This window comes from Myripristis murdjan, chromosome 18, assembly GCF_902150065.1.
Source record: "Myripristis murdjan chromosome 18, fMyrMur1.1, whole genome shotgun sequence".
NCBI lineage: Eukaryota > Metazoa > Chordata > Actinopteri > Holocentriformes > Holocentridae > Myripristis > Myripristis murdjan.
The window spans coordinates 8,915,109-8,932,228 of record NC_043997.1 but is presented as its reverse complement, the minus strand read 5'-3'; the positions used below and the strand labels follow the sequence as shown (position 1 = coordinate 8,932,228).

At 41.1% G+C, this 17,120-nt stretch overlaps 1 protein-coding gene across 1 annotated transcript in view; it reads left to right on the top strand.

Annotated features, from left to right (window-relative positions):
- Positions 1–17,120, top strand: part of LOC115376204 (uncharacterized) — a 94,046-nt gene that overhangs the window by 45,530 nt on the left and 31,396 nt on the right. Inside the window, exons 3-12 of the mRNA XM_030075696.1 lie at positions 9,519–9,580; positions 10,603–10,641; positions 10,754–11,002; positions 11,262–11,458; positions 11,680–11,975; positions 12,738–12,878; positions 14,068–14,166; positions 14,357–14,394; positions 14,532–16,594; positions 16,817–17,041. Of these exons, the coding sequence (XP_029931556.1) occupies positions 9,519–9,580; positions 10,603–10,641; positions 10,754–11,002; positions 11,262–11,458; positions 11,680–11,975; positions 12,738–12,878; positions 14,068–14,166; positions 14,357–14,394; positions 14,532–16,594; positions 16,817–17,041 (3,409 nt within the window). The remainder of the gene's footprint in view (positions 1–9,518; positions 9,581–10,602; positions 10,642–10,753; positions 11,003–11,261; positions 11,459–11,679; positions 11,976–12,737; positions 12,879–14,067; positions 14,167–14,356; positions 14,395–14,531; positions 16,595–16,816; positions 17,042–17,120) is intronic.

The following is a 17,120-nucleotide window of genomic DNA, read 5'->3' as shown; positions in this document are numbered from 1 at the left end:
ACCTGGATGAAAGCTAACGGTTGACGCCAGCTAGCTTGACGAGGTTAGCTCGTTAGCTGTTCCAACTTTCAGACGTTTCAGGTTGTATTTGGAGACAAAATGATCGGTTTTTCGACATTTGAAAGGTGGATTTGCTTGTTCAGCTTGGTTGTTACATAAGTGGTGTGATGGTTTGGGGTTGTGCCTTGCACCAAATAGGCGAAACTCGCCGAGCATGGCAGTGGAAACGTCGTCGTGGCTTTTTATTCAGGTATACTGTAAACTTTAGAAACTACAGTTCACCTTAATATAACCAGTGGTGCTCAGACCTGGGGTGCGGACCTCCCAGGGGATCGTGAGGTAATATTAAGGGGTCGCTATATGATTTAGACACAAGCGAAAGATTAAAAATATATATATTTATAACATGCATAATAATCATGATTATGTTTGATTCTGTTTTCTTGTGAAATACTGACTGGTTTTAAAATGTGATGATCAAGTGCATGAAACAGCTCGAACAGGTGGTTGTTCTGTAGGTTGCAAGCAGGTATTTAGTCCAGTAATTTTAGGCCAAAATTGGGGTCAACCTAGGACAAATTGCAAGAGAAGCAAACTCAACTGATTTTGTATTCTCAATTTGTCCTGAGTGAGGGGAAAAAAAGTTCTAAGGAATCCTATTGGTGGAAAGTTTTGAAAATCACCTTTATATGACCATATTATGCCAAGAAACACACTTTTTTAACACACAGGGAAAAGGGGTTCAAAATTTTACTCTCAGATATCACTATAAAAATTCACAAGTTGATTACACACACAAAGACAAGAAAAAAAGTCAATTACAAGTTCTTTGAATTATTCTGTTTACACATGCATATCACACATTATCTGATTTGACATGCGCTAATAAGGAATATAAGGAATAAATGCCAGAAGAGACATTTCAACAGTGAATTAAAAGGTTACTATATATAAAATAACCTTGAATTAAAAGGTTACTATATAACAGTGAATTAAAAGGTTACTATATATATAGTAGCCTTTTAATTCAGTGTTTAAATATCTGTTCTGGCATTTATTCCTTATATTCCTTATTAATGCATATCAGATCAGATAATGTGTGATATGCATGTGTAAACAGAATAATTCAAAGAACTTGTAATTGACTTTTTTTCTTGTCTTTGTGTGTGTAATCAACTTGTGAATTTTTATAGTGATATCTGAAAGTAAAATTTTGAACCCCTTTTCCCTGTGTGTTAAAAACAGTGTTTTTTGGTAATATATGGTCATATAGAGGTGATTTTCAAAACTTTCCACCAATGGGATTTCTTGGGACTTTTTCTCCCTCACTCAGGACAAACTGAGGACACAAAATCAGCTGAGTTTTTTTCTCTTGCAATTTGTCCTAGGTTTTTTCATAAAATGACTGGACTAATTGATTTGTTTGAAGGGGTCAAAATGAGGAGAAAAGATTGAGAACCACTGATCCACGCCAGAGGAGGTGAACCTGCAGCTCCCAGCCTGCCACAGAGCTGAAGTTAAGGATCTCATTTTATCTTTGTTTACATGAATCAGTTACTTTCTGGTTACCACAAGTCAAATACCGTGGTTATCCAGGCAGGTGCTATACTGAGGTAGGTCTAGCTGCGGCCTTCAGCTTGCACAAAACACGCCCACATCAGTGCAAGAAGATATGGCCCTGTGTGGAAAACCCCATCCCACTGAGGTTAAGGCTGGGGCAAGTGGTGGGAGTACTGCAGGCACCAGCTGGACCCTCTCAAACATAGCTAAGACCAACAACACGTTATCCAGAGGAGGCTCTCATCCACCGCACTCCCTTTTGGGGGAGGACATTCCCATGCCACTGTGTAGTTGATTGCACCATTATTAAGTCGAAGAATCCTGTTGTGTTGTTAAAAAGATCCTGAAAGCAGGTCCTTATGGCTCTCAACTATACAAAGGGAAGACAACAGGAAGCGGTGGGAACCTCTGCACCTCCACACATGTAGATTAACAAAGACAACATCACTTATCAAGTCACAAGTAATTTCACACAGGCTACAGGTATCTATCTTCTAGAGAGAGGGTCACACTCAGTCATGTAACCTTTTTAGATTATTTGATTCTGTTAATTACCATGTGCATATGTAATCAGTGGCCACTTTATTAGGTCCACCTGTACAATCTAATACAATCCAATACAACTGTTCTGTCATAAAGTTTACCTTTCTTCTGCCTATAATGCTCAGGTTTTCTTTTTGTCACAGTAATAGAGGTGTTCATTCAATTCTGTTTGGCATTGAGCTCATAGTTAGTGCTGCTGTTGGACCGGACTGCGTTTTATTGAGAGCTGTTTTCACTATTTTGTCCCCACTCATTGTATATCAATAGGGAGGACAAAAAATTAGAAACACCTCAGTATAACATAGTCCAGTACAAGACCTCTGCAAACTACAACCTCAGTGATGCACATATAATTAAATTTACACATTCTCCACAATGTCAACAGAAACTCAATATTATAAACTTTGTTAAAAGGTAAAACTTATGGCAGAGCTGTTGCACTGAACTGCATTATACTGTACAGGTCGAGCTGATATAGCGACACTGAGTTTAATTGCCAATGAAACGAGTCACCTGTGGCACTTGAGCCTGTAGTCTTTGCTTAGCTTATCATAGGGACACATAGACAAACCATTTTTGACATGACTGAAGAGGCAGAGTGGACGTATAATTACTAAACATAGTGTCTTTGGGGCATTTATAATCCGACACAATGCCGGTTCTGTTGGTTTTGTTTTGCCATTTTATATTAAAGTCTGTAGCAAGTATCATTTATTTTCACGCAAAGATAAATGCACTCTTACATAATGTAGGGCATATTTGTGCGTTTGTTTCTGTCTCTCATCAAGGTGACTTTTTTTTAAACAGAGAATGATTGTTAATTTTGAATTTTTGCAAGGAGAACAAACATTTTCTTCCTGAATACCAGCTGATAAATGGGAAAATTGTACACCCTGGCCCTAGTGGAAATTCCTACAGCTACAGCTACATTTTGTCCCTTCCTACAGGAATGGACAAAATTCTTACAGCATTAAGTGCTCAGAGTTGGAAAAGCCTTTTGTGCCCTAGGATCTATTTGCAGTGACTATAGATAAAATAATTATTGTAAGACGTATCAGTAATTTTAGGTGAATTTTTGTGTTAAACTGGTAACTGGCTGGCTTTTGATAAAATATTAGCATTTCTTTTAATTTAATGAGTTTCACTACAGCAAATCAGGGTTTCATGTACTGCATAAAGCTGCAAATACACCAAACACATTGCACTGTAGTCATTATTATTATTATTATTGTTGTAAGTGCACTGAGTGACCAGTATTCTGTTTGCTTATCATGTCTACCATGACTGAAATGAGGTGAATGAGATGACACTCAGCAGAGTGGTGACTCTAATCAGCTATGTTAATAGGACCTGCTGCTTTCTCTTTGTTTTGTCCTGCTCTGTGGTTTTCAGTTCATAAGTGCAGTTGATGTGAGCTGTGTCAGACTTTGGCCTTGGATTTGTCACCCAAATAAACCAGAACAAGCCTCATCCTCTCTCGTTGTCCCTCAGTCTGTATGATGAACTTTAGAAGTAGGATTCTCTGTAATCCTCCAGCTGACTGACAGCTGATAGTAGATTGGTTTGGGATATACGAGTAGGTTTCACAAGACAGGCAATTAACTGTCTTTATTTACCAATCAGGGGTGTAAACCTGTCACATTTCAGCAGTATAAACTAAGGGTGGGTACGATTACTCGAGTACTCATTGTCAGTATTCGAGTAACGTCTTACTATTCGAGCACCTGCGCAGTGTGTTGGTTTTGGCTACAACTCATTTGGCGTTATATGCACCATGTCAGCCGCGACCAGGAGGAGTGATGTCTGGAAATACTTTGACAAAAAGGACGACGATAACGTGCAGTGCAAGATATCTGGCGTTAAACTTGTATATCACACAGGGTTTACTCCAGGATTCCCTGTGCTTACTTTTTTTCTTCCCTCTCTCTCCTCCTTCACTCTCTTCTTCCCTGCTCCCTCTCCTGCCTCACCATGCTCACCTGCAGAGCAGGAAGATGCACCCTCCTGCTCTGCGCCTCCACTTTTCTCTCCTCAAATCATCTCCTCCACTATTTCTGCCTGTGTACTTGTCTAATATAATTGGGAACAAGTCTTAGATTTTCTCACAGAACCAATATAATTATAATAATAACAATAATGATAATAATAATAATATCATTTCTATTCCTCAGAACTTGAGGGCATAATGTCATGATAAATCAAGAACATTGAGCCTCCTTTATCTAACATTACCTGACTCTCTTCCTCAGGAACCTGAATGAGTCATGACAGAAAATTACCTGACATTAAGCTATGTCATGCCATTTTTCAAAACTTATGTGAAACGTTAACACATGAAGGCCAAACTGTGCATCCTTAACATTAAACGTTACTGTCGGTAACAATGCAATGTTAACATTAAAATTAGGGTCGTTTTCACAGGCTTGAACAAAAAATGGATTAAACTTAATCTGGTTTATGTACCTTTCTCTCACCCTTTTCTCTCCCTCTGCCAGCGCTCAGCAGTAGAATCAAACAGGCGGGTGATAACTCCGGTGTTCATTTTTCAAAATAAAGTTAATTGCGGCGTAGTGTAACATTTAATGATATTTAAATTATCATTTCAAACTCTGATTATAGTAAGTAGCTATATGCGCAAAAATAGGCTATATACATGTATGTATGTGTATATATATATATATATATATATATATCCTTTCATACAATATACTTTAAATTGTTTTAACATTTGAAAAAAAAAAAAAAAATCATTCCAAAGGCGTGGTGGCTTTTATTTTGCCGTGGCAATGGGCCACAATCAATTACATGTAGCGGAAACCCTGTCACATAAATAGAAGCTCGATGCGTAACCACATGCACTTAAAGCACAAGGAGAAAACAGCACAGACGGCTAACAGGTAGCCTCACATCACATCTTTTGCTAGCCCTGTTAGCACCAGCTAACTGCTAGCCCTGTTAGCACACGCCGATGTGATGATACCAGAGCGGAGAAGATTAGATTTTATTTGAACTTTGTGTTCATGATTTAGGCTGTTGATTGACAGTTACGTGTAAAAGAACACAGAACAGAAGTCCCTTCCGCTATGACGTCTAGCAGCTCAATGTTACAACAACATGATTGACGGACCTGTTGCGGTTGTTCAATAAATGCATTTGGAATCGCAAAATCAATGAGTGTTAAATTGTCATTTCAGATAATACAATTTCATGCATTGTTTTCTGAATAACCTTAATTGCTTGTGACATTGTGAAAGATGTTCATTGTTTGGAACGTGCTTTGTCTGCTTTTGCTGTAATTGTTCTTACTGATTTCACTTTCTGGTCTTTATGCTTTCTTTCACACTGCAGTGACCTTGTTTTCCCTTTCTCTGTGCCTGTTCTCCGTTGCTCTTGCCTGCTGTGTTTTTTTTCTCAACAGTGATCACCAGGAAATGTGAACTGGTTGATACCAGATAGGAGTAACGTGACTGGACAACTCTGCCTAGACCATTCCAGATGATGATTTTGTCCTTCTAAGATGCTGAGATCCAGTCCCACTCAATAATCCTGTCTGTGTTCTGTGAACTCTTTCAGCTTTGCGTTGCTATTGGAACATTGCGCCTCTTCTCCAGCCCCTGGGCCCCTATTGAGTCCACTGATTGGAGGGCTCTCAGGGACCTTGATCCTGAGCGGCCAGCAGGCTGCCTCATTGCAGCTTGCTCAGATCAAAGCCCAGCTTGCCCTGACATAGATATGCAGCGCTATTGCTGTTGGCAATTGAGCAGCTAACTTTACAGCCAACTCCAACACCTGTGCTCCCTATACACCTCCCTCCTCTACTGCTGCAGCCATCAGTCTCCTTATCCCTCTGAAGAGTGTTATCATTATGTCCCATCCCCTGTATAACCCCTATGCCTTGGAAAACCAAAGATCCTCCCGGGGACAGTATGGTCTCTCTGGTACCCAGGCAGGGTTGGACCATTTGGGAGAGTCTTCTCGCCTGGACCCTGGATCTGTCCTCGGCTCTTCTGGAGTTCCCTCTGGGACTTCCATCAGCTCTGGGGGAAGGCTCTCGTCGGTGCTGCCCCAGTCAAACTATGGGCCTGAACAGAGCAGGTCCATGGTCCCTGCTGATATAGGGAACACCATAGACATGCATATCAGCAGAGCCAGAGAGGAGATAAGGTTCCTCAGCCAATCAATGCCGAGGCCATTGCAGGCCACAGCACAGGCCTCTCACCTTGCTGGCACTCCAAGGGAGGAGACGCTCTCCTCAGGGGTGGGGATGACTGGCTACCACATGTCTTCACCTTCTGCTTCGCTTGGACATTTGATCGGACGCACGGACAAGCCAAGTGGTAGTAGCTCCTTGGACTGGTTGTCGGACTACCAGAGGGCCACTACCGATGCCTCCTCTAATTTTTATTCACCATCATCGTTAACCTCTTCCTCTGCTCAGAACATGCCCCTGCCCCAGTCCTCTCAGCGTTCACAGTTATTCCAGACATCTAACTATGCAGTCAGTAGTGATGGCAGCAGTAGTGCCTCTAATTCAAGAAGAGGCGATATGTCATCCATTCCAGGATTAGGAGATTATCCAGAATCTGACAAGCCTGCAACTGTTACAGAGCCCAGCCAGCCCAAATACACCTCCGAATCTGCTGCCGACATTCTTATGCAGTTTGGACTCAGCAAGGAGGACCTGGAACACCTTATCTCCTACCCTGAGGACCAGCTCACCCCCGCCAACCTGCCGTTCATCCTACGGCAGATTCGCATCCAGAAGGCCAAGAGATCTGCAGCTGCTGTTGAGGACACAATGGATCACCAGCCTCAACACAGTGGAGGCATGAGCAGATTGGAGCATGTCGGTAGTTCTGGTGGGGTGGGGATACGAAAGGAGGAAACAGCATCTGCTGCTGTTCGCCAGCCAAGTAAAGTGATCGACTATGGGCATACTGGCAAATACACTGGTGGGCTTGGGGAAGAGATTGGAGGCAAGAGCCGTAGCACTGGAGCCAGCAGTGGTGGAAGTGGCAGTTTGGTGATGATGGACACTTTCTCCAGTAGCAGCCGCAGCCCAGAGTCACGGACAGAAAATAGGGGATTAACAAAATGTGACACCTTGGGTTCTTCCAATGACCCAAGGAGTGCTGCTTGCAGTCTCGGCTCTTCTTACACTTCGATTCTGAGCTCTGTATCTCCTCAAAGGCAAGAGCTAACCAAACAGACCCTGAGACCAGACCAGATCTCCCAGCGGATCCCGGTTTCCATCTCACTTCCGAAGAAAGATATAGACAGCAGAATCTTTGAGTCTGAAGCCTCTAAGCCCATTCCAGTAATGGAACCCGAAGGTGTCAGACAACCAGCGTCTAAAACCCGCCCAGCCTCCACTCTGGTCCGTGGCATGAACCCCAACCGACCTGGCCTTGTGGTCCTTGGTAGCAAAGTTGACAGTGGAAACAAGGATCAAAGTCCAACTCAAGCAAAACGGTTGGCCATCGGACATGAGGGTCAAATGAAGCAGCAGACACACCAGCAACAGCAGATGCCAAAGCAGCAAACTCAGATGCAGTCAGCAGTGTGGCCCCCAGTTTTCTCTGCAATGAAAACAGTTCCCCCAGCTCCTCACATCCCCAGTGTCACTGATGTTTCATTTGGTGGAGAAACTTCAGTGTTTCATCCGGGTGGAACCATGATGGTTAGGTCTCCAAATCAGAAGATCCCTCCCCTCATGCCTGCAACATCTAGAGCTGGCAAGAGGTTGCCAACACCAACCATGATGACTGACTATATGGCAGTCACCCCCAGAATCTTTCCACATACCTGTTCTCTGTGTAACAAAGAATGTGATCAGATGAAGGTGAGTAGAGAACTGCACTCTGTTGTCTCTCCCTCTAGGAGTTTGTGGAGTCTTTATTGTAATGTGACCTATTTTTGCGTTTCATCAGTGATACCCTTTTTAGAAAGTTCTGATCAAAGGGTCTTTAATTCATTGGACTGGGTCTGCACTTTGAAATGTAGAAAATTATTTAAAACCCACCAGCCCCTCTTGTATCTTGGGGGAGTTTCGGGCAAACAAGCTCCTGGAGGGATTGTTTAACTCTTGTCATTCAAGTCTCATAACAGATGACATTTTAATTTCTTCCAAACTGTTTGATGTACCAAATTGTTTCTGTAAGGCCAAACATGGCTGGCTATATGTTACCATCTGTAATGCTGAGTTATGATTTAGGATTCATGCATAATGCACAGTAGTAACCTGCATCATACAATGGCTTTAGACCTGCAGATCTGTTGACAGATCATAAATATGTAGTTAAGACCTTTGACTATGATCTAAGCATCTCATAGGTTGACATAGCTTGATGTTAGATAAAAATGGAGCTTCTTCGGCAGTTGCTGAAAATGGTCAAGAGCTCAAAGACTAAGGAAGAAGAAGCCACCGAACTGAAGAAATACTTCGTCAGAGGTCAATGGAAGATGTCTTTACCATTTTTTTTTTTTTTTTTTTTTTTTTTTTTTTTTTTATTCGTATACATGTTTATTTTTTTTTTCCAATTTGTTTAGTTGCTATAAGCTGTGAACTTGTGTTCATTATCATTTAATGGCAAATTTATGAATGTGTCTCTTTTTGTTGTTGGTGATTGTTTCATGAACTATCAGTAACAGGTTATGTTAGGCCATTGTGAAGGTTTTCATTTTGACAGACATGACAGTATTTGAAGAGCTCATTCTCATAGCACTGTACATCCATTTTAAGGAAAAACAAATAAGTTTAATGCCATCATTCAGTGTTTAGAAAATGGAATGTAGTCTGTAAAAATGTTAGAATTGTGGTCAGCTAAGAATTACGTGGCTTATTTTTTCAAAAGTACTGTTGTGTAACTTTATTAATTTATGTCAATGTTTGCTAATGTTCACTATATAACAATAGTTATTCCATTTTTGTTGGTAGATATCTAATTGTGGTGTCAGTTTTTCGTTTAAATCAGTTGTCTCCCAAAAAGGGGTTTCAATTGTGGAATGTACTATGAACTCAAACAAACAGGACAGACTCATCAGTGATATGAACTTTTTTTATGGCCAGTTTTGTGGCAAGTTTTTTTTCTCCCCACAAGACTTGTCAGCACATCCTTCCCAATTCAGCATTTCTGATTTTGCCCTGTCCCATACCCGAGCATGAACTCTACTGTGACGAGCTTCAAGACTCCACACAAAACCCTGAAGGACTACCATTTATAGGATGAAGAACCCAACAAGTTGACCAACCTGGGAGGCTGACACTGAAGAACTTCAAGACTGGTTGATGTTGAATAAAAGTTGTGCAAAGATAACTGCAGCAATGGCAGCTGTAGTAGTGATAATCGTGATGACTACCATTATCAAGGTCTGTCTAATTGCTTTCTGTGTGTGTTTGTCATTTTGACTATTAGGATTGGATTGCTCACCAGAACACCAGCCTTCATCTTGACAACTGCAAATTCCTCCGAAAACAGTCAGTCTATATTTTCTATATGATGCACTTCTAATCTACACTCTACAAAACAGTTGTTGAAGTGAATTTTGTCTTTAAGGGTTATTTGAACACTCAAGTCCCCATGAAATGACTTCACATGATTTCTACATCCTGTAAAACAAAGTATCTTAAATGGTGACATCATCCTGCACTAGTGGGTGAAATTAAAACTTCAATCACTAAAACCTAAACAACTAAACAACACTCTACCCGAGGGTTCTTCCCATTAAAGGGGAGTTTTACCTTGCCACTGTCACCAAGAGCATCCTCGGGAGGGAGTTTGTTGGGTTTCTCTTCTCTAATTTGTAGGGCGTGGTCTTTACCTGCTCTACTTGTAAAATGTCTTGAGATAACTTCTCTTGTGATTTGACACGATATAAATAAAGATTGGTTGAGATTAATTGACCTCTCACATCCACCGTGGACAACTTTGGTTCTTGAAAGGTACCTTCTGTGGTCCCCTCATGGCTACAATGAAGAAACCCTGCATGTGTCTTGATGTTCTTTGACGCTCACCATTTTGCCCTGTATTCACCATCTTAATGGCTTTTTACAGTCACAGGGTTTTAGCGAGAATTACGTCAACCTAAGGGTATATATTTGTGATTTAGATTTTAGGGGCAGCTGCTTTCATTTGCTGAGTGTCGATGTGATTTCAAGTTAGCCACGCATTTCAAACACAACAAACATTATCTTGTTTACAGAACTATTTTAACATCACCCAGTCATTTGATTAGGAGCCCAGTTGGCCTTTACTTTCATGCCAGCAACACACCAATCTCCAGTTTTTTCAAAAGTAATTAATCTCATTTTTCATTGAAACACTTGAAATGTATATAATTAACAGAAATACTGGAATATGTCCAATAAAAACTATTTGTAAACTGAATGGCAATGATTTTAAGACCTTTATAATTCATCCCTAGTCAAAATGTTGCCTTTTTACTTTAACCATGTATTATATAGTTAATTTTATTTGTGTTTGAACTGTTTTTCTCCAGATATCCAGATTGGAATGGTGAGATAGCGAATGTGTCCAGGTGAATTTCACAATATTCATACACTTAAAAATCACATTTTCTACCAGTCTGTTGCTGATTATTAGGTAAATTTTCTTCATCACTCCATCCTTTGTCCTTCATTTCTCTCCAGTCCTGTAGGTAGAGATGCCAAGCCCTCCACCTCCTTGTCTTCCCAGACTTCTCAGCAACGCAGCCAGAAAACCAGACATGGAAGCCGTTCCCGCTCTCGATCCAGGTCCGGGCCTCGCACACGCTCACGCTCACGTTCCCGTTCCCGTTCTCACAGCCCTCGTCGCTATCATGGCGCTACTTCCAGAAAGACAAGGGAGCTGTATCGGCCCCGATCAAGATCACCATACAGCTCCAGATACTCTCGCAGGTTTGTGAAATGTCTGCTCCAGGAAGTCAATTTCCTATTTATTTTTTTCCCTCAGGGGGTTTTATTATTAGTTACAGTGTGTGGTAGATTTTCGATGAGCAGTTTTGCACATTTTAAATTTCTTCAGATTGTGATTTTTTTTTCCCACTAAAAAAGATTATATGCGTAATTTTCTTGCATATTATTTTTCAAAATATTTGAGGGGTTAATTGGTTTAATTCATAACCTAATCGAACATGTTCATGTGTAATTCCCCCAGGTCTCGCTCACGCTCTCGCTCCCGTTCCCGCTCCCCAAGACGTGATCCTCACCCATCCTCCTCCTACCGGCGCCGCTCACGATCAAGGAGCCATGAGAGACGCTCATCACCAGGGAGATCGACTGGCCACCGACAGAAGAGCAGCAGTGCTGAGAGACTGGCCAAGGAACTACTGGAAACAGGCCCAGTCAAATCAGGTTAGACAAAATATATTTCTCTATACATTTATAAACATGGATACTGAACAAACACACACACACTCATACAAATACAAGGGAATCACTTTCAAAGATTTTGATCTGTTTGGGTCTTAAGTGGGATATCGATGAGGCACTACAGACTGTATCAAAGATGAGTTTATTATGATGAGAGTTAATAAATTATAATCCTGATCCTCTTCTTGTCTTTGTCCCTCCAGCTGCCCAATCGTTGTTACACCAGACTGACCTGAAGGCCGTCGTCATGTCGCTGGCTCCGGCCTTACTGGCCCACCTCAACAACATGAAATCGTCTTCGTCCTCCTCTTCCTCTTCCTCCTCCAGAGCACGAAAGCGTTCTTCATCTCCTCCCTCCACATCGACAAAGCGTCCTTATTCTTCTTCTTATTCCTCATCTGTCTCTTCAGCAAAGAAGAAAGCTTCGAGTAATGTGGTGGCACGAGAAGAAAAGTCGAGTTCGGGGAAGACAAGTTATTTCACAAAGGCTACGGTGGAGGTGTGTGTTTGTGTGTGTTTGTGTTAATCCTCTGAAACCCAAAAGCCCATGGGCAGGCTTGGTTTCACATGTTTTATTTGACACTCTGAAACCTATATACATTTATTTATTAATTTTATTGATTTTATAATTGTTTGCTGGAATGCGAGGGTCTTGTCTAAAAACATCAAAAAATAATAATTAAAAGCATAACCCCAACGGATTAAGATCAGCAAAGGATCATGATGCTGATTTTCAACCTTTTCTTTAACTATTTGAATTTGGTATATCATGTAAAAAACAAAACAAAACAAAAAAAAAAAACACACATACAGTTTTCTTTCAGCAAATTCTGCTTTACTTCCGGCACCACACGCGTCATGCGACACATCCAGTGATGTTGTTTGGGATAGACGTTGGAATTAATCAAGATATTTTGGTCAGGATAGCACACAGTGAGGAATTTATTGCTTTAATTGACTACATTTACACTCACTAATAATTGGACATACACAAAAACCAGTGGCAAAATTGTCCTTTAACTGTAGCCCTAATGTTAAATATTTTTTGAAGTATAAAGGGGGAAAAGTAAATTTAAAAAGATCTTTTTAAATAATGAAAAAAATATTAAGCCAATAAATTTGTTTTATTTCCAAGTATTTGTTGTATACTCTCTCTCTCTCTCTCTCTCTCTCTCTCTCTCTCTCTCTCTCTCTCTCTCTCTCTCTCTCTCTCTCTCTCTCTCTCTCTCTCTCTCCCCCGCCCCCTCCTCTCTCTCTTCAGTCTGGTAGGCGCTTGTCCAAAAGCACAGGCATGGTGAAGCTGCGGGGAGTTCCTTACACTGTGTCACACAATGAAGTTGTCTCTGCTGTGGAGCAATTTGGCAAAACCACCACAGTGCTGCTGCTACGGAAACTGGACAGTGTGAGTGTCGTGCCAATCCAGCGATCAGTAATTAGGCATCTTTCTTCAAACACAAAATAGATGTTTTTAAGTGTTTTCTTAATCCATCTTACTTACCTTAACATTATACTTGGGCTGTATGGTATGTCCTAAATCTCATCTATGTCCTGATATGGGTCATTTCATATCCTGACAGTGATACACAGTAGGCGATTTAAGGGAGGATGCCATCTCCCTTGTTAGTAGAATGACCATAAGCATCCTCCTTGCTCACCTGCCAACCCCTCTCCATCCCCTTGCAGAGTGAATGCAGGAGGTTGTTTAGTTGCTAGTGTTGTCTGCCCATTCACGTAAGACTAAGAGGATCATAGAGACACTTTGCTACCTGGAGCATTCTTATAATATTCCTGTAATATTTCTGATAATGATTATTCAGTAGCATCTTAAGTGGATGTAACATATAAGCAGTTATGTACAGTTAGGTCCATAAGTATTTGGACAGTGATACAATATTCATAATTCTGTCCTTGTACATCACCACAGTGGATTTGAAATGGAGTAATCAAGATGTGATTGAATTACAGACTTTCAGCTTTACTTTAAGGGGTTTAAAAAATATATGGCATTAACCGTTGAGGAATTGCAGCCAGTTTTACACATTGTCACCCCATTTTCAGAAGCTCAAATGTAATGGGACAAACCATACATAACATGCATAACTATAATTATAAGGATTATATTCAGTATTTGGAGGTTTATGTTATGTTTGTCCATCAGTTCACCAGTCCACAAAAATCGTTCCATTTACCTATGAGGCTGAAATTTGTCATGGGGGTCGAATGTTTGTGAGGTCGTGTGTGTGTGTGTGTGTGTGTGTGTGTGTGTGTGTGTGTGTGTGTGTGTGTGTGTGTGTGTGTGTGTTAATGCATTCATGTGTGGATGCATATGCGTATGTGGATGTAGCTATTGTGAATTTGTGCTTGTTTTGTTATACCCCAACAGCTTTCCTGCAGTTTGTCAGCAATGTGATGATCCATCCAAATTTGGTTTAAAATTTTAGGATGAGAAGCTTTACTGATTCAGTGCCTGAATGGAACATAGTCCACTGATTCACACACAGAAGAAACTGATTATAGATGTTAGAATACCCTAAGATGTATGGTGTAGTTAGGTTGCTTTAAGTATTAAAGTGTAGGCTATGTGTATGCAGGCAACTGTGTGTTTTGAGAGAGAGGAAGATGCCAAGGCAATGAGGAGCTGCAAGGACTTCAGAATTAAAGGATTTCCAGTCATTATTGTCACAGATAAGGTAAAATGTACAACTAACTTTTCCTTTCTTTCTTTATTTCTTAATATATGCTTATTTTTTGCATTCTGAGAAATAAACATATTGACTTACCTCTTGGTATCCCTCTGAGAAATATACATATTAACACATTTTCTTTAATTTTGTGAAATTGCCAGTATTTTAAGACACATTTCTCTCTTTTTATCTGTAGGAGAGCAATTCTAAGGAGCAGAAAAAGGTTTTTGAAAAGTATGTTATTTTATTTTATTGTGTTTTTGGAATATTAGCAACAATATACAAGGAATATAAACCCTGCCCTCAGACATATACACCACACCTTTTTCTCCTCCTTAATCCTTGAAACTCTGTTCATGTCCTGTCTGTAGGAGACTTGTCCCCACTAGTTCCAAAATTCACACTGAGAAATCCGCATCCAGCACCACCAAAAAGGCTCTGCTCCCTACACCCAAATGGCCAATAATCAAAAAGGTCACCAGTCAGAAAACTACTGCCAAAACTTCAACTAAAGTCCTGGGGACTGTCAGTAAAGCAAAAGTCTTGGTTACCAAAGCAAAAACCGCAAAAACAAAGCAGCCAACCAAGACACAACCTGGTAAAGTGGCTGCGAAGGGAAGGGTTACAGAAGAGAAGAGTAAATTGACAACAGTCAAGACCAAGAACTCAACACCAACGTCCAGGGCTCCAGAAAATCAGTCTGATGTCACTTACTCTAAACAGAAAATGCTTGGAAAAGCTTGCCAAAGTCCAAAACTTGGCAAATCTGAAAACAAAGAGAAAGACATCCCGGTGATGTCGAAAGGTTGTGAAGACACAACCAAGGCTTCTAAAACTACAGACATGAGAGCTACTGAAACAGCCAAGGCTTCTAAAACTACAGATGTGAGGGCTGCTAAAACAGCCAAGGTTTCTAAAACTACAAAAGTGACAGTTGCTCAAACAGCCAAGGCTTCTAAAACTACAGAAGTGAAGGCTACTGAAACAGCCAAGGCTGCTAAAACTATGGATTTGACAGTTGCTGGAACAGCCAAGGCTACTGAAACAGCCAAGGATTCTAAAACTACAAATGTGGCAGTTGCTGAAACAGCCAAGGCTTCTAAAACTATGAATTTGATAGTTGCTGAAACAGCCAAAGTTTCTAAAACGACAGACATGAAAGCTACTGAAACAGCCAAGGCCACTGCAACTACAGACGTGAGGGCTGCTGAAACAGCCAAGGTTTCTGAAGCTACAGACATGAGAGCTATTGAAACAGCCAAGGATTCTAAAATTACAGATGTGAGTGCTGCTGAAACAGCCAAGGACTCTAAAGCTACAGACGTGAGGGCTACTGAAACAGCTAAGGCCTCTAAAGCTACAGATGTGAGGGCTACTGAAACAGCCAAGGCTTCTAAAACTACGGATTTGACGGTTGCTGGAACAGCCAAGGCTTCTGCAACTGCAATCATGACGGTAGCTGAAACAGCCAAGGTTTCTAAAACTACAGACATGAAAGCTACTGAAACAGCCAAGGCACCTGCAACTACAGACGTGAGGGCTGCTGAAACAGCCAAGGTTTCTAAAACTAGAGACGTGTCAGTTGCTGAAACAACCAAGGTTTCTAAAACTCAAGATGTGATAGTTGCTGAATCAGCTAAGGCTTCTAAAACTACAGACATGAAAGCTACTGAAACAGTCAAGGCTTTTGCAACTTCAGACGTGACAGAAGCTGAAACAGCCAAGGTTTCTAAAACTACAGACATGAGGGCGCCTGAAACAGCCAAAGATTCTAAAACTACAGATGTGACAGCTGTTGCTAAAACAGCCAAGGCTTCTGCAACTACAGACAAGACGGTTGCTGAAGCAGCCAAGGTTTCTACAACTGCAGACGTGATGGTTGCTGAAACAAAGCATCAAACAGAACATCACAAAGTTGAATCTGAGGCTTCAAAGTCAAAGGAAGCCACACACATGGAGGCAAAACTTGAGGAAACAGGAGTTGAGGTGGAAGAACCCATGGAAGTAGAAAGTTTTGCAAAGGATAAGGGGGCAAAACTGGATACTAAAGTAGAAACTACTGAAGTTTCAGCAGAAAAATCCAAGGAGAAACAACCCCTAACCAGCATGACTGACCCCAAATCAAATGTCACTTCACCTGAGGTCCTTGCTCCTCCATCTAAGGCCGTAGAAACTAAAGTGAAATCTTTGGACAACAAAACTCAAAGCCCCCAAACTATTGCCAAAAGTCCAGAAATGTCTGGCCAAGCTGCAGCACCAGAGGCACCACAGAGCACTTTGCCAGATTTGGACTCCACATTCAAAGAGCTGGAGACAAAAGAGGAGTCTTTGGAAGCTAAACAGCAGGAAACAAGAACCCCAGCTAAAGCAACTGTGAAGGAAACATCAAACGATTCATCTAATAAACAGTTGGAAACAAACACATCTCAAAAAGGTATGTCTTAGGCCATGGTGAAGGACATTACAGTGAATATGATACAGATGATGTTTGTGGCATGTATGTGTAACATGGTTGCACAATTTGTGAATGTTATTGCACAGAAGGCATTTGTAAAATTAAAGTAAAAGTGTTGGAAATGGAAAAAAAAAAAACTGAATCCATGCTATGGAGACTCTAATCTTTTCCTTTAATTTCCATGAACTTGATTATTTGAAGATCCATCACATGCAGTGGAGTCGCAAGCAGATGTCCTGCCAACCACGAAAACCTCCACAACAGTCAGCAAAGACTCTGCTGTGCCCGCCGAGTCCAAAATTCAACCCCCAGCAGACCTGAAGATGACACCGTTGACTGACCCAAAACTGGCAGTATCAGCATCCGGTCCAGTTGCAGTTACCACACCGAAACTGAAAACCCGACTTCTGCTTCTCAGACCACTAAGTGAGAGATTAGTGAAGAGTGTATGCGTGTGTGTGTGTGTGTGTGTGTGTGTGTGTGTGTGTGTGTTCACCGTGTATAT